We start from the raw sequence: 22544 nt of genomic DNA, 5'->3' as shown, positions 1-22544 counted from the left end.
GCTGGCTCGAAGAACAAAACTGACTGGGAATACAAGCAACAAGCGCATGCAACCTGACAACTAAACAAGGGAGAGCAGATTAAATACACAAGGAGAGCAGGTGATTTGAGCTTATCGGAGGACTTTTGAATTTTATATCAGTTTACTGTCAACTTGGAACTGATGATGGTGTTATGATATGATACTGTTTTTGAAAAACATGGCCCAAAAAAACAAAACATAATGAATTCTAGCTTGCTAACTAAACAAAAAAGTACAGCAACTTGTTTAAATGAATTATTTGTTTTGGTAATTGGTTGCTCTCTGAAACTTCCATTTTTTTAAAGCGACAATAAAATTTAACTTAAAAAAGCCAGCTACCATATATTACTAAACCGTTCACATTGTCTTCACAGATGGGTTTCTGTTTTCTTTATCTGCCCATGGTGGATAAGCTAATACTACATTGAAAAGAGGCGGAAATATGTTGCCTTAACTCTCATAGATAGAGAGAGGGAAAGTCATAGAGATTTTAAGAAATTATATTGTTTATGGGAAATGTTGCACTGCATGTCTATAGGTTAAGTACAAGCTCTTGCGAAGTAAAAGAGACATGCTGGACAGAAACGAGAAGAAAGAAATAAAGTAGTATCCTCGAAGGATGTTACGAAAACTAGCTGAGTCATGTTTCTGATTATCATCTTTTTAATCAACTATTTTGTCACATTACAATAAAACACTATCATGTGGTGTTTCATAAACTGTTGTCTGCATATTTTTATGATCATATTATAATCTGCATATAGATAAACCATAACAACAAAAAGGGATATGAGACACACACAACATCGTTCGTGGGATAATGTATTTAATTCAGCATGTTTGAAACTGAACAAAGAGACAGTTTAGTAGCTTTGTCCTCTCTGTGAAAAATACGTTGGTTTCACTTTCATATTCCTTCGTTCATTTCTATTTCAACATCATTAATAAAGTAAAACCATGAACCAGGTTGTTTATGTTAATAAAGTAATACTATGAACAGGGTTGTGTATGTCATCTGCATGACACAATACTGTTAGAAGTTGGACAAAGTATTTAAGATGCTCTTTATTGTGGTCTGAAATGGACTACAACATTGTAGTTTCACCGCTGCAGACAGACCGACGTCACTAACATGCGCCTGCCATCGCGTCATAACTACGTCGCTTAGTGAAAGTGGATTCGGATTTGCTAAACACCGCGATTGTCTTCTCCTAACTCCTTATGAATTCTCCTTTCCATCTTTCCTTGAACCCGTGACGTTTTCCACAGGAAAGGTGCTTAGGGTTAGACGTTAGGAGGTCATTATTTGACTATTTGACTGCAGCCCAAGGCTGCAGGGAAAGTCTGCTTCTTCTTCTTCAGTTTAAATGGCGGTCGCAACCAACTTGACTCGGTGCATAACGCCACCTACTGACCGGAGTGCAGATTCAGGGTGCCGCTGCTGTCTCTGTGAAGCGTCACTCGTACAGAACCCCCTAGCTGGCCGCACCATGTAGTTTAACCGGCTTTTCTACCATAGAGAGAGACAGAGGTGAAATCTGATTGGACAAGAGTGTTAAGCAGAGCGCTTAAGCAGCTGTCAAGCTGCGCCCGCGTGCCGGCCAGAAGCAGACAGACAAGGCAGGAGGAACAGACAAGACAGGAGCTGGTCAATGAGAAAATAAGCTAATAGGGACAAATAATTATAATACATGTAGTGTATTTGTGAAAAACAATTAAATTATAAAATAGATATAACTTTGTGATTCTGTTTCGGCCAGCAGAGAAGGCTTAGCAGGCCCTGATGGCCCGCCACTGTATAGCTGTGAGTCCAAAATTGCATTCTCATATTCAAACAGGTGATTCAAATCAGCAAGAATACATTTTACATTGAAGTTCAGAAAAGTAGATGCAAAAAAGCCCCACATAGACATATACACTTAACGCAACATTCATCTAATTTTTCTCTTAAAGGTAGGAAATATCAAAGAATCCAATGCCCTCAGTCTATGGCGGACCCACTGTCACCTACTGATTTGAGCATGACGGAGGACTTTTGAATGTTATATCAGTTTACTGTCAACCTGGAACTGATGAAGGTGTTATGATATGACACTGTTTTTGAAAAGGTGACACAACATAACCCCAAAAAACAAAACATAATTAAAAGTAAAAGAGACATGCTGGACAGAAGCGAGAAGGAAGAAATAAAGTAGTATCCTCGAGGGATGTTACGAAAACTAGCTGAGGTCTCCAGACAACAACACAAACACCACAACACCGCACGTTCATCTGTTGCCCCAGATATATCTAAATCAACAACAATAACAGTACAAAGGACCTAGTCTATGTTTCCACTAAAGGAGGGTGGAGGTCAAATAAATAAAAAGCCAAGTGCACAGAGTGGAGATGAGTATAGATCAGGGGTGGGCAAACTTTTTGGCTCAGGGGCCACATTAAATAAAAAATTTGACAGACGGGCCGGGCCAGTATCAGATGGATGGAGAGTGTTTGTGTGAACCTGTCACAGGAGGACAATGTTGCGGACCCAAATGCAGACCACATGAGAGTATGAGTATCTGGTAAAACAGATTATTGGAGCCAAAGGGAAGGTGGGGAGCCTGTGGTCCGCCACTGGGGGTGCTGGGCGGTGTGAGACCCGTGGCTCTACACTGGACGACGGCGAGGCCGGCAGGGGGCGGTGGGAGAATATAACGTAAATGACTTTTTTGTTCAACTCGCTGGTTAAATCTTCATCAATTTGTTCTACACGCCGAGTCACTGTTCTGCGTGATAAACTAAATTTTTCAAATTTGTTTTTGCTCTCTGGACATAAGAGACCTGCTGTTTCTACCATACATTCTTTCAAAAACTCTCCTTCAGAGAAAGGCTTGCTGACTTTTGCTAATTTGAACGCTAGCAAGAAACTTGCCTTGGTGCTTGATTCCTGTATAGCAGTTTGGCGGAGAAAAATATTTTGCTGACTCTTTAAATTGGCTGCCAACCTCTTAGCAGTAGCCGCCCGTTCTGTCGTTGACTGTTGACTAGCATAGTTAGCATGCTTGGCGGAAAAGTGGCGGCTAATATTGTATTCTTTGAATACTGCAATGGTTTCTTGGCAAATAAGACATACTGCCTTTGATCGTACTTCGGTGAAAAAATACTTAGCAGTCCACTCCTCATTAAAGACTCTGCACTCACTGTGGACTTTTCTTTTCTTGGGTCCACTCATTGTGACAGAAGGGATCAATGCAGGAGGATGGCAGGAGGCTGGCAGACAGAACCCTATATGTCACATGACATGAGCGCGCAGGGTGGCGTAGTTCTGTGGGTCGAATGTGGTTAGTGATGTTAGTTATACTGAGGAAAAATACTCTGCATGCAGCTGTCAGTTCATGTTACAACTCTAAAACTGTTGTAGTACAAACCCTGTCTCCGGCAACAGAAAGTGATTCATATTACCGTGATTCTTCTAAAGTTAACGCTTTACGACATAATTAAAAAGGATTCTGACCTCTAAGAAGTGGAGCTTTTCAGTGTTTTGCGGTATATTACGATAATAAAAAAAATAAAAAAGTGTCGCCCTTGTCTGTGGGATCAGTGGGGGAGGGGGTGGAATTGACCAGCGCAGCACACCAAGTGTTGTGTGTGCGCTCTAGTTCAGCAGAACACGGCAGGCAGCGGTCCGCACGGCGCGTACAAACTGCTGTAACGCCTCTCTGTTCCCGACTTGATTTTCCCAAAGCACGATGACCACAACAGACCAGCGTTGATGTTTCTTCATGCTTATTTATTGCACAGTGCTCTTTTAGGCTTTTCGTGTGTGTTATTCTGCAGCAGTGCCGTGTGCGCAGCAGAAGGCATTACAGCGGTCTTTCTGCTGCAGCAAAACACACATACGAAAAGCCTAAAAGAGCGCTGTGCAATAAATAAGCATGAAGAAACATCAACGCTGGTCTGTTGTGGGCATTGTGCTTCGGGAAACTGAACTTGGGAACGGAGAAGCGCTACAGCGGTCTTTACTATAACTTTTTTTTTTTTTTTTTTAATGTTTTAATAATTATAATACTCGGCGGGCCAGATTAAAATACCGGATCCGGCCCGCGGGCCGTAGTTTGCCCACCTCTGGTATAGATCTTTTCTTTGGACAGGCCAAGAAAAGGAAGTTAAAGTGTGTTTAACTATATACATTTGTATTTATTTTCTGCTGAGAGTGCATTGATTTGTATTCATTTTAAGATCAATTTTCCCATCTGAAATTCTTTGTTTTGTAAAACCTAAAAACATTTTACTCTCACTCTCATACCAAATAAATTACATCTTATCAGTGGAACTTTTTTTTCGCACCAGATTTCTTAACACCACAGGTACCTTGATGATGGCCTTCTCGACTGAAGGTGAAAATCATTCCTCCATCTTTTTGATTTGTGCTCTCTTGTGAACCTCATTGTCTTAAGAAATACAGACAAGAAGTAACAGTGACTCTAACAAGTGTCAATGCACGTTTTTTTTCCTTCCTATCAGCTTTGTCCAGCCTGCTGTTCCCAGCTCTCTCCCTCTTGGCAGCGGGGGGGGCAACTTATTTCTGTTGACCAACATGCAGGTACTGAAGCAGACATTAGAAAAGATTGAAAAGATTTCTATCGTTCTGATTAATCTCCCAATTATTTTCATGATTAGTATTATTTATCATAGTAAAAATCAACAACAGCAGCATATCCTCCAACTGTAGAATCTGGATCCCCACAATTTTTACATTGCATTTCTTCCTGCTGCCCAGAGACCAGATTCCCTACCCGCTGCCTGACGACTACACATACGGGTACAAATCACCAAGAAACCACACACACATCAACACCTCACACAGGGATAGATCAAGTGTAAATAGGGCTTGCTATCATGTGTTGTTTTAAATATTGAAAAACTATTATCTGGTGGATCTATATACCTATATACCTGGGTTTTTGCATACCTTGCATGAGAAAACTTCACATCATGTTAAGCGACTTTAGCGAGTTATGACTAGAAAAATGAATTTGCAAAGAAAATAATATCAAAGAACCCAATGCCCTCAGTCTATGGCGGACCCACTGTGACCTACTGTCTGGGCCTGAGACTTTGATTGTTGGTGACTTTGCTGTAAAAGATGTCACAACGATGTGCAGCAAGAACACCAAAATACTTTGCTTTCCAACAGATATGGTCTCTAACGTGAGAGAGACAACATCTTGTACATCGTGGCTGACCATCCCACGGTGAAAAATATCATTGTGCATAAGGGAAGCTTTGATATTATGAAACAAGAGTCTAAAGTTCTGAAGCAAGACTTTATTGACTTGTTAAACACAGTCAGTTCTGAGGTGTTTATCAGTGGCCCTCTTCCACCAGCCAGGAGAGGAGATGAAAGATTCAGCAGGCTGTTTGAGCTCTTGTTAAGGTGTTCAATGACATTCACTTAAACACAGACAGTGGCAGAACTTCAGTCTTAGTATTACTGGGTCTCAGTGCTGTATTTGACACGGTTGATCATGACATACTACTAGACAGACTAAAAGTTTGGGTTGGACTCTCTGGCAGAGCACTTAACTGGTTTGAATCCTACCTGAAGGACCGACAATACTTTGTGTCGGTAGGTAATTACACATCAGAGCTGACTAAGATGACATGTGGTGTTCCCCAAGGTTCAATACTGGGGCCTCTTCTGTTCAACATCTACATGCTTCCACTGGCTCAGATTATGAAAAACAACAAATTGTGTTATCATAATTATGCAGACGACACACACATCTACATAACTATATCACCAGGGGACTATAATCCCATACAAGGGCTGGTTAAATGCATTGACGAAATCAACAACTGGATGTGCCAGAATTTGCTTCAATTAAATAAAGATCAAACAGAAGTAATTGTATTTGGTCCATAGGACGAATGATTGAAAGTGAGCGCTCAGCTTCAATCACTGATGTTAAAAACCTCAAACCAAGCCATAAATCTAGGTGTAGTTACGGATTCAGACCTCAACTTGAACAGCCATATCATGACAATTACAAATTCAGCCTACTATCACCTGAAGAATATATCAAGGGTGAGAGGACTTATGTCTTAACAGGATTTGGATAAACTTGTCCATGCATTTATCTTCAGTAGACTTGACTACTGTAACGGTGTGTTCACAAGCCTCTGTAAGAAGTCAATCAGAAACATATGACACATGATACAGAACGCTGCAGCCCGAGTCCTCACTAAGACCAGAAAAGTGGATCCTATCACTCCAGTTCTGATGTCTTTGCCCTGGCTACCTGTTCAACAATAATTTTACTTTAAAATCCTGCTGCTGGTTTATAAAGCATTGAATGGTTTAGGGCCTAAATACATGTGTGATCTGCTTCTATCTTATGAACCATCCCGACCCCGCAGATCGTCTGGGAGAGGTCTACTTCAGCATTCAGCTTTTCTGTTCCACTTATCTGAAACAAGGTTCCTGAAAGCTGCAGGGCCCTATTTCTCGTACCTGGCTTAGTGAGTTAGCGGGCTAATTGTCAGGATAAGATGACGTAGTTCAGGCTTTCTCGGTTTCTCGAAGCAAGCTTAGATAAATCCCCATAGCAACACATCCAAAAATTTAAACCTGCTCCCGGGCAGGCTTACTGAAATTCACTGGATAAGCTGGCCACTCCCACCGGACAAAAAAGGCAGCTCCCTTCCTCATTGATGAAGGAGCAATGTTAGTTATATTAGTTTTATAGGGAGAGTTCTTCCAGATCGCCAGGATCCATCCTTTACATTATCATGACTTCCTGTACGCGGCGATATAGATTTTGCCGGCAAGAAATAATTTATTTACGAGAGCTTCTCGAGCCGCGGACATTTAACACCACAAGCGCAGCCGATCACCCGTCTCAGACACAGACTATCAGCCGCTGCATGCCGCGCTGTTCTTAAATTTATTTAGCTCTTAAGAAACTTATGGATGTGTTGAAAGCACTCATAATTATATGGCAATGTTATTAGTACACCATACATATCATTATTGTAGAACATGATTAAGGTGATCGTGATGAGAATACAGAGAATCACACACAATTTATTTTCACTGCTTCAATTGATTGAATTTCTGATTATGAATAATACATACATACTGATCCGCCCATACACATATTCAAACTCCTAGTTATATGGTAATCTACACATACATGTATATACACATATATAGTACATGATTCATGCGTGCATACAACACATATATCCTCATAAGTATATATTTATTCGTAAATATAATCTGATTGATTTGGGTGATGAAGCACTTCAAATTAGCCGATAGATTTTCTCAACACTGACGCATTTAACTTGTCTGATATATTTGCAACGCTTATGTCTCAGCGGGGGCGATGTTAAAGTTGCGTTCACGGCAACAATGTTGCAAAAACGTTGGAATATTCGCAATTCGTTTGCTGTGAATGACTACGGTATTGACTTCCTCATTTGCCTTCATGATCATCTCCTGCTTCTCAGTAGAGAAATAAAAAGAGGTTCCTTTGAGTTTATTTGCCATTGTACTGTTAGAGCATCGTGGTGTCAGTGCTTGATTATTATCCCTTCTGAAGAGGAGCGGGCACGCGCATTTATCCAGATGACTGAAGTCTGGCTAGAATTAACGAGACGTTTCAGCGCGGATCAGCCGTGAAGAAACCCAGATAGCCTGATGTCAATCATCTCACTAATTTAAGATGGAGATTTGGACATTTGCTTGACTTTGTTTAGCCAGGTACGAGAAATAGGGCCCAGGTCTGTTGAGACCCTCAGCTCCTTTAAATCCAGATTGAAAACTTTTCTGTTTGCTGTTGCCTTTAATTTAACCAGACTCAAGGATATTAATTAATCATTTCTGCATCTCACTACTGCATTTTCTTAAACTGCACTGCAACTTTTTTACAGACTTTTAAGGTTTTAATGAATGTTCTTAATTGTTTTTAAATCTTGTTTTCTTCTGCATTATGTTTTAATGGTTTTATTCAATTCAATTAAATTCAGTTTATTTTATATAGCCCTGGCTACCTGTTCAACAATAATTTTACTTTAAAATCCTGCTGCTGGTTTATAAAGCATTGAATGGTTTAGGGCCTAAATACATTTGTGATCTGCTTCTATCTTATGAACCATCCCGATCCCTCAGATCGTCTGGGAGAGGTCTACTTCAGCGTTCAGCTTTTCTGCTCCACTTATCTGGAACAAGGTCCCTGAAAGCTGTAGGTCTGCTGAGACCCTCAGCTCCTTTAAGTCCAGATTTAAGACTTTTCTGTTTGCTGCTGCCTTTAATTGAACCAGATTCAATTACTGCATCTCAATACTGCATTTTATTTCTTAAACTGCATTGCAACTTTTATTCAACTTTTATTTATTATTTTGCTTTTTCAATTTTTATTTTGCTTTTTGACTGTTTTAATGTTTTCTTAACTGTTTTTAAATCTGCATTATGTTTTGATGCTTTTAATGGTTTTATGTGAAGCACTTTGAATCGCCTTGTTGTTGAAATGTGCTATACAAATAAACTTGCCTTGCCTTGCCTTACTGGGAGCTCAGCTGGTTGTGCAGCCTAACTGCAGCATGAAGCATATTCTTAACACATTAACACCATTATTTGGAACATAGGAAAATAGGAATTATAACATTGGAAATACCAACCTGTACTCTCCAGAATAAGTCTACACTCAATCCACATTAGATTTTACAGAGATGTACAATGTCCTGTACAATATACCACCTAACACAATGCTTTCACGTGTGCCATCGGATGAATGTAAACAATGCTATAATTATACGAAAACTCTGGAGCAGTTTTGTAGATATGTTGAATAATGGTCTAACAGAGGTGAGCTGACTTCTTATCTTTAATTGATTGAGAAAGAGAAAAACACTGGTGAGGGAGGAGAGGGAGGAAAAGCTGGCCTATATAAAGAAAGAGAGTAGAGTAACAGCAGAGAGGTGTGGCTTGTGAGAACATTAGTGGAGATCCACAGAGGCTGAACTGTGAGTACTACAGAGTAGTATGCTGGAGAATAATACAATTTAACTACTGTGTATTTTGTGTGGCTTAACAGGAGGTTAATTTGGTAAAAAAAAAAAAAAAAAAAGAAGACATATTTGGATGTGTTAATTGATTCCTTTTGTTTTTCAAAGGAAATTTTATGATTTTCCAGCACCTTGATAAAGTTAACATTTTTATTACAAGTTATTTCAAACATCTGAATTTATGCAGAACTCCATATTTTTTCAAGCAGCACATTTTATGCCCAGATAATTTGTCTTGCTGGTGTCACTTTAGGATTTCATATTTAAGTAATTTCAATGTGTCATGCAGATTGGGTTATTTTAATATGAAAAGTACATTGCTTTAAAAAGGTGGATAATCACATTTATTTTCTTTGTTTGGCTTTTGGACAGGACTCACCTGTGTGAGAAAATAGTGTTTGTGAATTGTTTTCCGGAGTGTGTGAGGAACCATGCCTGGTCTTGTGAGCAGTGTGACGGTTCGTCGCTACCTCACCTTATTTACAGGGGTGGTGGAGTGTCTGTGTTTTGCCGGATGCGTGTTCGGATGGGCTTCTCTGGTTTTTGTCCTGAAGACAGAGGGCTACTTCAGCTCTATGTGCGTCAACACCACAGGAGTCAATGCAACGCAGGTCTTAGGTCAGTTTCAATTCCAACCAAATTCATTTAAACGTTTATGTAGGACTCACCAACCATCATTGACACCTCTTTAACCACAGGTGTCAAATGAATGAATGAATATATAATTTATTAATTCCCAAGGGGACATTTGGTAACCCCTTTATAAAGGATATATTCATTCATTCATTTCAATGAAGGGGCTGCATAAAGAGTTGAAATTTATTGAAACTCACATACTTCTGTGCAGGGCTCGCAAACCTACATTGTCCCCTTAGATCTAAAAGATGTAAAGGAACTCCCGTATCAAGAGTTGTATATGTCTATACAACTCTTGATACGGGAGTTATGCAGGACTCTCTGATCCTATTGTCATCTGTTTGTATATTTCATCAACTTTCTTCCTCTATGTGTTTTGTGTCTACAGAGTGCAGTGGACAAGATGAACAGTTCTCTCTTATTTTCACCATCGCCTCCTTCATGTTCAATTTCGTGACGCTGCCCAATGGCTTCCTCTTTGACCGCTTTGGTACTACAGTGGCTCGGCTCTTTGGAATGTGAGTCAAGCAACACTTTAATTACTTTAATTTATTTCAAATTAGGGATGCATCCATACCACTTTTTATCAGACCAAGTACATTTGGTTGTATTTGCCAATACAAGCACCTATATGAGTACTTATTAATAACATTACAGTTCTAACAATGACTTTGAAAACATGTTTTGGTTTCATCAGATGTTTCTCACTTCAACAAGTTACATTTGTAATATTCATACTTTCTGTTTCTATTGTTTAAACAGATAAAATAACTGGTGCACCTTCAGTCCACCTTTAGTGAGCCTGAGTTGTTTTAAAGTAAGAGCGCATCAGCGCAGTATCGAGCCCAATACCCGATTACCGGTATCAGTGCATCCCTATTTAAAAGGTTTCCCATGTCATTTCTCATCAAAACAGGGTCTCAGTAGAGAACTTAAAGCCCATCAATCAGGTTAAGAGGAATTAAATGACAAAACAGTAAGGGAGTAAGGAAGAACAAGGTGGGCTTGTGAATTCGAGTGATTTGTCCCGACTTTAAAAAGGACCGAAATGCATAACACCACGCAAAAGCTGGTTCCAAGAACAAAACTGACAGGGAATACAAGCAACAAGCGCAGGCAACCTGACAACTGGCGAAGGGATATATACAAATATATAAATACACAAGGAGAGCAGGTGTTGTAAAGATACAGGAGGACTTTGGAAGTTGATATCAGTTTACTGTCAACCTGGAACTGATGATGGTGTTATGATATGACACTGTTTGTGAAAAGGTTACACTTCGTAATGCACAACATAACCCAAAAAATACAAACATAATTAATTGTAGAAAGTAAGAAAGCTTGCTAACTACATTTTTAATAGCAAGAAACAAAAAAGTACAGCAACTTTTTTGAGTGAATTATTTGTGTGGCAATGGGTTGCTCTCTGAATCTTTTTTAAAGCAGCAATAAAACTGAACCTAAAAAACACGGCTATTTTTACTAAACCAATCACATTGTCATCACAGATGGGTTTATGTCCTCTTGATCGCCCTTCGTGGCTACACATGACTCTGATCATGGTGCATAAGCTAATACTACATTACAAAGCGGCAAACATCTTTTGGCTTAATTTAGCTGAGGTCTCCAGACAACAACACAAACACCACAACACCGCATGTTCATCTGTTGCCCCAGATATATCTAAATTAACAACAATAGCAGTACAAAGGACCTAGTCTATGTTTCCACTAAAGGAGGGTGGAGGTCAAATAAATAAAAAGCCAAGTGCACAGAGTGGAGATGAGTATAGATCTTTGCTTTGGAGAGGCCAAGAAGTGGAAGTTAAACTGTGTTTATGTATTTACATTTTTATTTATTTTTGCTGAGAGTGCATTGATTTGTATTCATTTTAAGACCAATTTTCCCATCTGAAATTCTTTGTTTTGTAAAACCTTGAAAAACTTCACTCTCATACCAATTAAATTAAACTTATTTTTCGCACCAGATTTCTTTACACCACAGGTACGTTGATGATGGCCTTCTCGACTGAAGGTGAAAATCATTCCTCCATCTTTTTGATTTGTGCTCTCTTGTGAACTTCATTGTCTTAAGAAATACTGACAAGAAGTAAAAGTGACTCTAACAAGTGTCAATGCACGCTTTTTCTTTTCCTATCAGCTTTGTCCAGCCTGCTGTTCCCAGCTCTCTCCCTCTTGTCAGCGGGGGGCAACTTATTTCTGTTGACCAACATGCAGGTACTGAAGCAGACATTAGAAAAGATTGAAAAGATTTTTGTCGTTTTGATTTATCTTCCAATTATTTTCATGATAAGAATTTTGTATCATAGTAAAAAATAACAAACAGCAACATATCCTCCTACTGGAGAATCTGGATCCCCAAAAACATTTGACATTGTATTTTTGCCAATACTTAGACTTAAACTTTAGAGCTGATTAAGTGAATCAAACCAAAATGTTTTTTATTTATACATTCATGTCTATGTTTCAGAATCAGTGGTTGATATTTGCTTTGAATTGTAAAAGTTTTGTGATATTTTTACTTTATTTATTATTTCTGGGTGCCTGCATATGTTCTCTGTCAGTCAAGTATCACCTAAACGCAGAGAAGAAAAGACACATGATCAAGGATCACTATGTCTAAATCAACTATGACCCATTTTTGAGGAAGCCCTGCACAGATGTATAAACTTAAACGCAACATTCATCTAATTTCTCTCTTAAAGGTAGCAAATATGTTTGGCTCCCGTCGCTCCACCATCATCGCTTTATATAGCGGGGCTGTTGACTCTTCATCGGCACTCTTCTTTTTCATCAAGGTAAGAAACATTCCTACACTGATCTCATATATGAAATGTGTTTATACTTCTGTGTCTCCTGTTGTCACAAAGATTTTGACATCTTCTCTTGCAGCTGTTACACGAGTCTGGCATCTCTCTACTCTCTTCTTTCCTCTTCCTGTCCGCCTGCAGCGTCATTCACCTCCTCAGGACTCTCTTCCTGCTGCCCAGAGACCACATTCCCTACCCGCTGCCTGACGACTACACATACGGGTACAAATCACCAAGAAACCACACACACATCAACACATGGATAGATCAAGTGTTAATAGGGCTTGTTAATTATCTGTTTGTTTCAAATATTGGAAAAAAAGTATCTGGTGGATCTATATACTTGTATACCTGGGTGTTTGCATACCTTGCCGTAGCCGTTTGCAAATTAGCTTGGGTCGTTATCAATATGATCAATATGTCCATCCGTTTTAGGGTGTTCATATTTCCTCCCTCTTGGACATCCCTTGGGGTATTTGTCTGAAAGGCTCATTGTAGCGTATTTGTGGGTGCTCCCTCTCGAGGGTTGAAGTTTGGAAGGCTTAACCTCCCGTCTCTCCAACCTGTCTGTCTCTTCAAGCTCTCTGTCTCTCTCGTCATCACCACATTATTCACAGAACTGTCATCCAGCCTTTTCCTGGAGGACACTGGCGTCACAATACTTAGTACACCTTGTGCTGCAACCAACATTGTCAATGATAAATCAAACAAAGCATAACACAAACTGAGCTTTCCAAAACCCCCACAAATTAGCTATTGATAAATAAATTATATTTCTATGTGTTTCTTTCGAAAATAACATGTGTGTTCATCTTACCAGCACAGTTTATTTCCAAATCATTGTGCCACATTTCTTTAAAGAAAACTTTACATCATGTTAAGTGATTGTAGCGAGTTATGACTTGAAACATTTATTTTCAAAGAAAATACTATCAAAGAACCCAATGTCCTCAGTCTGTGGCAGACCCACTGTGACCTTTAACCTTTGTCAGGATAACCTGTGGTAAATCAAAGACTCTGAGCTTGGAGCAGTTAACTGGAAATGGTAATGCACAGATGACGATAGAGGAAGTCGAGGACACTGCTGTGAAACAAGGTTTGTTCACTTTTGTGGCATGGACATTGAAAGATACAACAGAATAAAAAATAATCATACAAACTATTTATTTTCATCTTTGTTCTTTCCTTTTCTTAATTCATCTCTCTGGTTCCCCCCTCGTCTCTCTCAGAGAAGAGTTTCCGTGAGTGTGTGATGTCCAGGTTCTTTGTGTTGCACATTATTTGGTTGTCAGTGATGCAGCTCAGACATTACTTCTTCATCGGCACCCTCTTTCCCATGCTGCAGCGGCTGGCGGCGGGGGAGCCTTCACTGGGTAAACACACACTACATCATGTCTGCCATTCTTCACAAAGATGGACTTTCATGCCAACGTTTCTTATTAGCTTCATGAAGTTGTTTGAATACTGATCAGTTACCGTGTGCTTCAACTAAAAGGATGTGACTCAAATAATATAATATAAGCAAGAAGCTGCTTTAGAAGATAGAAAGAGCTACTGGCAGAGTGCCATGGAGGTCAACATGGAGGAGAACAACAGTCCATGGACAGACGCCGAAATAGATTGTCTGCTGGCACTTTCACATTCACTCTGCTTTTCACTTTCTGCTCCTTCGTTCGCTCTAACATCACAATACATACCAGTCTCGTCTGTTGCTTAGTTTGTCTGGTATTGCTTGACAACGAAATTTGTTTTCAAGGTTCATGTTTACACGTTCCCCAGCGTAGTTACTGATGCCTATGTCCTGAGTAATGTCTGGACACACAGATCAATCTGATCACTTGTAATTAATAGTGTGGACAGTCTGTCTTCAAGATATGATTTGAGAAACAAGTCGGATTTGCTTGTACTCTGCAAGTAGTCATATTCTGGTCGACCTTTGTCTCTGACCATCTTGTCCTCACTGTGTGTCCCTGCAGTGAGCCAGTACATCAATGCCTTTGCTATCACGCAGCTGTGTGGCGTGCTCTGTGCTCCCTGGAACGGCCTCATCTTGGACCGGCACAAGGGCAAACCTTGTGCTGCAGGTAACAACATACTAAGGCCGGTAAGCACTAGTCAGGAATCCAACAGGCCATAGCCATAGCAGAACTACTCTCACATAAGATATACCTTATTACAAAGTGGTGCCCAAATGTCTAATCCTTTACACAAATCTGTCTATCTAAGTCAGTATTCAGTTTTTTGTACATTAGTGTTATGCATACTGACTAAACCGATTTTAAACTTTGAATAAGTAAAATGTGTGTTAGATGATAGAGGAAGAAACTTTATTTGTCATAGTACATACTTTTACATACATGAAATGTATTCTCTGCATTTGACCCATCCTTAATATTTTAAGGAGCAGTGGACAGTCCCTAGAGAGGCGCTGAGGGAGCAATTTAGGGTTAACACTTTGACATGTCAACTATGAGGAGACTGAGGATTGAACCAGCCACACTATGGTTGCAGGACAACCACTCATGCCCATGAGCTACAGCCGCCCAAATTGATGATATCAAATGTGCAGATATTACCCAGGGAACCACTAAGGCCAAATCTCTAGCATTTAGTTGGAATAAAAGTCGACAAACAGTGCATTGAATAGCTGTCGTTGAGTACACTGTTATGTCTGTGTGGACATATTTGTTATTGTTTTTGGAGTGTCTTTAATTGTGCGTGTGTGTCTGTTTATAGGAGAGAGTGAACAAGAAGCAGACCTGAGGGCCTCGGTGCTTTCTCTCTTCCTGACGGCGCTGCAGTGTCTGGTGTTCTCAGTGTGTGCCTCCATCCCGTATCTGCCGCTTCAGTATTTCACCTTTGTCGTGCAGGTGTTCAACCGCTCCTTCCTCTACGGCGGCAATGCAGCCTTCGTCAGTGTAGCGTAAGTGTAGCGCAATTATGTGCAAGCGACCCTGCACATAATTGTAACTATAAACAGAGAGGACTTTTTTGGGATCATCAGTTCACCAAGATACATTTAGAATTTTGCTCCTTCTGCTATCGGCCCGGCAGCTAAACTTCCCTGTAGATTTTCAAAAGACAAACATTTTACAAGCTTTAGAAATAAAAACTAGACCATACTTTGACACTCAGTCCAACTTCTCATTTTCATCAAACCCAAATAATGTTTTTTGTTCTGCATACTTACACTCAGAGCACAGGCTGAGACGGTCACAGAGCTCAGCTCAGCGTGAAAAAAAAATCTTGCATTTTTCTTTTCTACTCTCTACTTATCTTTTAACTCTTCTTTCTCTTATGCCATGTCTTCACTGTGTGTGTGTGCGTGTGTGTGTGTGTGTGTGTGCGCGCGCGCGCGCGCGTGCGTGTGTGTGTGTGTGTGTGTGTGTGAGTGTGTGTGTGTGTGTGTGTGTGTGTGTGTGTGTGTGCGTGCGTGTGTGTGTGTGTATGTGTAGTTTCCCATCACGGCACTTTGGGAAGCTGTATGGTCTGGTCTTTGCTCTGTCTGCAGTGTTTTCTCTGCTGCAGTTTGCCTGCTTTGCTCTGGTGAATGGACCTCTGGATGGAAACCCTTTATATGTGAGTACAACTATAACTCTTACTCTGGACCATAAGATAGTATTCATATTATAATAGTTTTGCCCTACTTTAATATAAATTCCATCTTCATGAACTCTCCTCTGCAGGTGAACATTGGTCTGACGCTGCTCGGCCTGCTCGCCTTCATCCATCCCCTCTCTGTCTTCCTGCACGTTCGAAGTCTCGCCTTCCAGCGAGCCATCAGTACCTCCTCTTAAAGTCTGTCAAATGAGACTTGCACTTAAAATGTCCTTAATAATGCTCTTAATGTCTATTATATCCCTCTTCAGCTTGTCTGACCCAAATTAAATGTGTCAGTTGATATGAACTTAAGTAGTGCATTTAATTATTACTTTGTATGCCCTTGCAGGCTAATTCATATGCCGTAGAAAAACATTTGTAATCGAGTAACTTAATATTTTTTAAAAATACAATGAATTAGAAATAAATGGAACAGTATGTTGAAAACCTAAAAATCACAAGTGACCAATGGTGGACTCAGGCTGTCTGAAGAACATGGGCAAAATACAATAAAAATGGCACCAGCTGCATGTGGTGGGCCACCAATATGCACAAAGTTTGTCTAGCATAGGTAAGCATATATGACACTGCATCACATCTTCTCTATTGGTGTTTCTCTAGATGCATGACATGAATGCATTGTAAGGGCACTTAATCATGTTTTATTTACTGTAGGAGGGCACCTTTAGAATATGTTCCGTTCTGAAATGTGAAGTCCGGAAATGCACAAATTTATTGAATGATTTTACAATGTGGAGATAAATAAATATGTTTTATCAGTGTGCAGTTCAACACCCTCTTGAGTGTTGTGCTTGGTCAATATATGTATGGACTTCAATACATTTAACTTAAAATTCAAACAATAACACTATCATTAGACATGTTGAACGTGTTGCAGATTCAGCACAGTGTGTAACTTTTTCAAAAGATAATCAGATTGTATGAACCGTGAGTGTGACAATAAAGGATTATCTTATTTTATCATACAGTTCCTAATTGGGTATTTATAGATTATTGTATATGTTTTAATTAAGTGTTTCATTTTGCAAAATAAATGAGGTTTTCTGCTACTTGTGTGTGGTTGTATGAATTGTGTGTAGTAGTGTTTTGACAAAATTGTAAAAAGAAAAATACTGTTAACAGTCTCTTGCAAGTCCCCCAAAATGATGGAAATGCAAACTTCCATTGGCAAAGTAAACTTTGAAAAAATACGTCTAATAAATTGCCCCAAGTGACATCACTGGAGGCACCGTTGGTCCTCTAAGGCTCTATCTCACCTTCCATCCTGCTGCTGGGTGATTTAAAAATCCACGTTGACTCAACTGTAAAATAGCCACCAAATTTCTGGACATGTTTGGATGCTTTACTCAACACATCAATTCGCCCACCCACAACCATGGTCACATCCTGAATCTCTGACCTTACCATCTCTGACCATCTAGCCATCATCACACCTCTTTTAGCCCCTTCACCACAAACCTGGTCCTCCTCTACAATAACACGCTGTCCTCCTGCCTCAATCAGCTTGCCCCTCTCAAAATCTCTCCTTCACCCACACTGCCCCCTGGTTCACAGCTGAACTCTACCTCATGAAAACGCAGACTAGAGCGACTCTCCAACAAAACCAGCCTCACAGTACACACCATGGCTTTCAAGGAATACATGCAGCAATACAAACTGTCTCTCAACATTGCATGCTTCACCTACTACTCTGACATCATCCACTCCAGTTCCACCAACCCCAAGGTCCTCTTCTCCACAATAAAAAGGTTTCTCAAACCTATGGACAATCTCTCACAGTCCTCCAAAGCTGAGAAGTGTAACTCCTTACTGTCATTCTACATCGAGACAATCTCCAACCAACTGGCCACTTCCCTGTGCCCCAAACTCAAAAAGCCTGGCCTGGATCCTGACATCCCCAACAACTACAGACCCATCTCCAATCTCCCTTTTCTATCAAAAAAACTGGAACGCACTGTTGCCCACCAACTCAAAACCCATCTGGACTCCAACAACCTGTATGAACCATTTCCATCCAGATTCAGATCTCATCACAGCACCGAATGAACACTGTTCTGCTTATCTGAGCAGCAAGCGGGCGCTTCAACACCGCACAGGTTATATCTCTTTCTCAACTTTGGTTTGAGATGGAGACTTGTTGCACCCAAATGTATAAAGGTGTGACAGTAAGACAATTTCAGTGTGACCAGGAGGCAGGGCAAGAAGACAGGGATTTTCTCTGCTGAGTAGAGGTTGATTGAGAAAGAGAGAAAAACATTGGTATGGGAGGAGAAGGAGGGACTTGTTGAGGAAGAGGCAGGAAGAGCTGGCCTATATAAAAACTTGAGTCAGAGCAGAGGTGTGTAGCATTTTGAGACACCCACAGAGGCTGAACTGTGAGTACTTAAAAGCAGTAAGCTGGAGAACAATACAATTTGACAAGTATGTATTTGTTGTGGCTTCACAGGTGATTACTTTGCTAACTAAACAGACTGGACTCAAGCTCACGTCTTGCTTGTGCAATTTAACTTTACATTTAAGTGCTTTTGATGTATCATGGAGGTTGTTTTTTTATATAAAAATGCCATGCTTTAAAGATGCATTATTTTCAACATGTAGTCCTCGCTAATGTTTTTTTCTTCTTTTTTCTATTGACTTTGATTTGCAGGTGCAGTGAAAAGAGACACCTGTGTGTGTCCATGCAGGTGAAAAGGTTGTGTTTGTGAAAGGTGCATAATCACATTTATTTTCTTTGGTTGGATTGTGGAGTGACAGTTAGGGAATTATTATCGTGTTTGTGAGGAACCATGCCAGGTCTTGTGAGCAGCGTGATGGTGCGTCGCTACCTCACCTTATTTACGGGACTGGTGGAGTGTCTGGTTTTTGCTGGATCCGTATTCGGATGGGCTTCACTGGTTTTTGTTCTGAAGACGGAGGGCTACTTCAGCTCTAAGTGCGTCAACACCACAGGAGTCAATGCAACGCAGGTCTCCGGTCAGTTTGATATCCTCACCTCTACTACTTTGAATTCTAAGCACCTGGATATCTAATATCAATTATAACTCTGTATGCAGGCCACTGACCTTCATTGTCTTTTGTGGTTAAACAAAAGATCTCTGCATGAAGAGATGCAATGATAACAACTGAAATACAACTCTTTATGCAGACCTCTCTGGTTCAAACTGTCATCTGGTAGGCTATATGTTTCACCGTGGCTCTTTCTTCTTCTATGTTTTATATGTCGTTAGATTGCAGTGGACAGGATGGACAGTTCTCTCTTGTTTTCACCGTTACCTCCTTTGTGTTCAGTTTCCTGACGCTGCCTAATGGTTTCCTCTTTGACCACTTTGGTACTAGAGTGGCTCGGCTCTCTGGATTGTGAGTACAAAGACACAGAGTTTTTTTAACTAATGTTGTCCTTGAAAACATATCCCTCGCTCTATAAAATGATATGTTAACACTGGAATTTATTTGTCACACTAGATTTCTTTACACCTTGGGTAACTTGATAGTGGCCTTCTCGACTGCAGGTGAAAAACATTTTTCTCTTTGTTTTGTGATTACTCAGGATTCTCATCGAAAGAAATACTGACAAGAAGTAACAGTGAATCAAACAGGTGTCAATGCATATTTTTCTTTTCCCATCAGCTTTTTCAAACCTGCTCTTCCCAGCTTTCTCCCTTCTGGCAGCGGGTGACAATATGTTTGTACTGACCAACATGCAGGTACTGAAGTGTTTGTTCACATTAGAATTGATATGCCTTTTACTTTCGATTACATTGTTACAGGGATAGTCAGTGGTGTCTATAATGTCAATTTCTAGATATTAAATGTTCATCTGCAGTTTTGTGTTTCCAGTAATATTTGTATGTGATGAAGTATTTGACTAACAGCTCAAAATTCTTCATGACGGTGGAGGTGAGTCTCTAGTGGTCATTCAGGTAAAGGGGCTTTGGTCTCTTTGGAGATGACGGAGGTCTTCTTGTCACATGAGGGGACAAAACACTGGAGCAGTGAGAGGTTAAAAATGTCTGTGAAGACTTTTACCAGTTAGCCTGCTCTTCACACACTTTATAATCTCAGTCAGCGATGCCATGAGTTCCAGATGTGCATGGATTAATCCTTTTGGAAGATATACACACATCTGCCCTGGATAGTAGACAGGGGTCCTGTGCCTTTTGTACTTCCTCAGCCTCCCGGGGAGTTGGTCTCAAACCGTGCATAGACTGTGTTCAGATCATTTGATAGATGCAGATGTTAACCAAAGCACTGCTGGTTTTCCTCTTGTTATCGTGGTTTGAGTTTTTCCGTGTCTCTTGTGTCCTCTGTTTCCCTGCACTTCCTGCCCCTGTGATTGTCTGCCCTGTTCCTGATTGTTTCCTGCTGTGTCTAATCACCTGCACCTTCCCTGTGTATTTAAACCCTGTTTGTCTCCTCCCCCATTGTCGGATCATTTGTTTAAGTTTGTAGTTCGTACTGTATGTATGCCTGAGTCCTGCTCGTTCCTCTGCCTGTTTTTGGATTCAGCTTTTGGAAACCCGTTTTGCGTTATTTTTGAGAAATAAACTTACTTTGCACACTGCATCAGCATTTGAGTCTCTCCCTGATACCAGCATGTGACACTTGTAGTCTATAGTACCAGCATAACAAGATGACAGTAGCTACATTGAATTTTCCATTTTTTGCTGTGGTGGCAAAGATATTGCGAGCGGAAACATTGCCTATTAAATTTGAAAGACCAACGGTCAGTTTAGCTCTATCACTAAATAACTTTATCACTCATTCAGTCACTTGCTCACTGTGACTGACTTTTGCATTTATTAAAATAAAAACGTTGAATTCTATCCAAATGAAACACAAGCAAATAACCGATGGTCTGCCCTCTGTGCACTTTCGTTGGCTTCAGGGCTTTTCTCACACCGAGCTCATGATCTTGTGGGGGGGAAAACAGTCCTAAACGGTGACATTTAATGAGTTTGAATCTGTGAGTCCAAAACCATATTCTCATACTCAAACAAGTAAATCAACACCACGAGAACTAATTTTACATTCATTGACAGAAAAGTAGATGCAAAAAAATAAAGACAGACCCACGAAGATGAAGACAACATCTGTTGTAATAAATTGAAATGTCTCTCCAAAAGGTAGGAAACCTGTTCGACTCACATCGTTCCACCATCATCACTCTCTATAACGGGGCCGTCGACACTTCATCAGCACTCTTCCTCGGCATCAAGGTGAGAAACATTCACTCACTGCTCTCCTGAACGAAGTTTACAGGATGTAGTTATACCATTTCATGTTTAGATGTGTTCTCTTGCAGCTCTTACACGAGTCTGGCATATCTTTCCACTCCTCCTTCCTCTTCCTGTCTGCCTGCACCGTCATTCACCTCCTCAGGACTTTCTTCCTTTTGCCAAAAGACCACATTCCCTACCTGCTGCCTGAGGACTACACATACGGGTACAACAACACACACAGAAACACCTGCTCATTATTTCCTGTTTCTACCTTTTATCGCATAGCCACAAAAGTACAGACAATATTGGCTTTTTTTCTTTTCAAGGAAACAGATAAAAAAAGAAAGTGTAATATTAGTTGTCCCCATACAAAATAAAACAGAAGAAAAACAATAGACTAGGTTCTCAGTGTATCAATGAAAGTTTCATATATAACAGATATTGGGCCTTTGAGAGATGGAGCTGTAAGGAAATAAAATGCTCTCTCTCTTTCTCTCTCTCTCTCTCTTTCTCTCTCTCTCTCGTATAAAATGTATACATTGTTGTTAAAATTTGTTTGTTGTTACTTGTTGGTAATATGAAATTATTTAAGACGAAGATGTATTTTTAATGCCACTACAGTCTTGGCTTACTTGTGTAAACAAATGTGCAAACAATTAACAAATAACTCCCACAATGCCCTCAGTCTGACCCATTGTGACCTTTGACCTTTGTCAGGATAACCTGCGGTAAATCAGAGACTCTCAGCTTAAAGCAGACAACCGAGAATGGTAACGCTCAGACACCAGAGGATATGCCCAAGGATGTCCCGGTGAAACAAGGTTTGTTCACTTTACTGTGGCATGGATTAATACATCGTCATTTTTTGACAAAAATGATTTTCTTGTCTAAATCATCTCCTCATGATTCTGGCCATAGCAGCGGTTGAGCTGCAACAAAGAAGAGTAGTGAGTGAGGAGCCTATTATTTATTCATCTCTGTTCTTTCCTTATCCATCTTTGTGGTCCCTCCTTGTCTCCCTCAGAGAAGAGTTTCCGTGAGTGTGTGATGTCCAGGTTATTTGTGTTGCACCTTCTTTGGCAATCAGTGATGCAGCTCAGACATTACTTCTTCATCAGCACCCTCAACCCCGTGCTGCAGCGGCTGGGGGCTGGAGATTCATCCCT

The 22544-nt window shown here is 40.3% G+C and overlaps 1 protein-coding gene across 1 annotated transcript in view; it reads left to right on the top strand.

Moving 5' to 3' along the window:
• Nucleotides 1–22544, top strand: part of LOC306745925 (uncharacterized protein) — a gene marked incomplete at both ends in the record, with an annotated part of 33989 nt that overhangs the window by 7699 nt on the left and 3746 nt on the right. The window contains 20 exons of the mRNA XM_079228789.1: nucleotides 9524–9690; nucleotides 10097–10226; nucleotides 11696–11742; nucleotides 11869–11945; nucleotides 12434–12526; nucleotides 12621–12760; nucleotides 13531–13634; nucleotides 13831–13911; nucleotides 14515–14622; nucleotides 15275–15456; nucleotides 16067–16117; nucleotides 16225–16321; nucleotides 18953–19132; nucleotides 19387–19516; nucleotides 19622–19668; nucleotides 19787–19863; nucleotides 21283–21375; nucleotides 21462–21601; nucleotides 22096–22199; nucleotides 22403–22544. The exon at nucleotides 22403–22544 is cut by the window's right edge and continues 2 nt beyond it. Coding sequence (XP_079084915.1) covers nucleotides 9524–9690; nucleotides 10097–10226; nucleotides 11696–11742; nucleotides 11869–11945; nucleotides 12434–12526; nucleotides 12621–12760; nucleotides 13531–13634; nucleotides 13831–13911; nucleotides 14515–14622; nucleotides 15275–15456; nucleotides 16067–16117; nucleotides 16225–16321; nucleotides 18953–19132; nucleotides 19387–19516; nucleotides 19622–19668; nucleotides 19787–19863; nucleotides 21283–21375; nucleotides 21462–21601; nucleotides 22096–22199; nucleotides 22403–22544 — 2190 coding nt within the window. The remainder of the gene's footprint in view (nucleotides 1–9523; nucleotides 9691–10096; nucleotides 10227–11695; nucleotides 11743–11868; nucleotides 11946–12433; nucleotides 12527–12620; nucleotides 12761–13530; nucleotides 13635–13830; nucleotides 13912–14514; nucleotides 14623–15274; nucleotides 15457–16066; nucleotides 16118–16224; nucleotides 16322–18952; nucleotides 19133–19386; nucleotides 19517–19621; nucleotides 19669–19786; nucleotides 19864–21282; nucleotides 21376–21461; nucleotides 21602–22095; nucleotides 22200–22402) is intronic.

This window comes from Taurulus bubalis, assembly GCF_910589615.1.
Source record: "Taurulus bubalis genome assembly, chromosome: 13".
Lineage (NCBI taxonomy): Eukaryota > Metazoa > Chordata > Actinopteri > Perciformes > Cottidae > Taurulus > Taurulus bubalis.
Note: the sequence above shows the minus strand (reverse complement) of the source record. Positions and strands in the feature narration are given on the sequence as shown.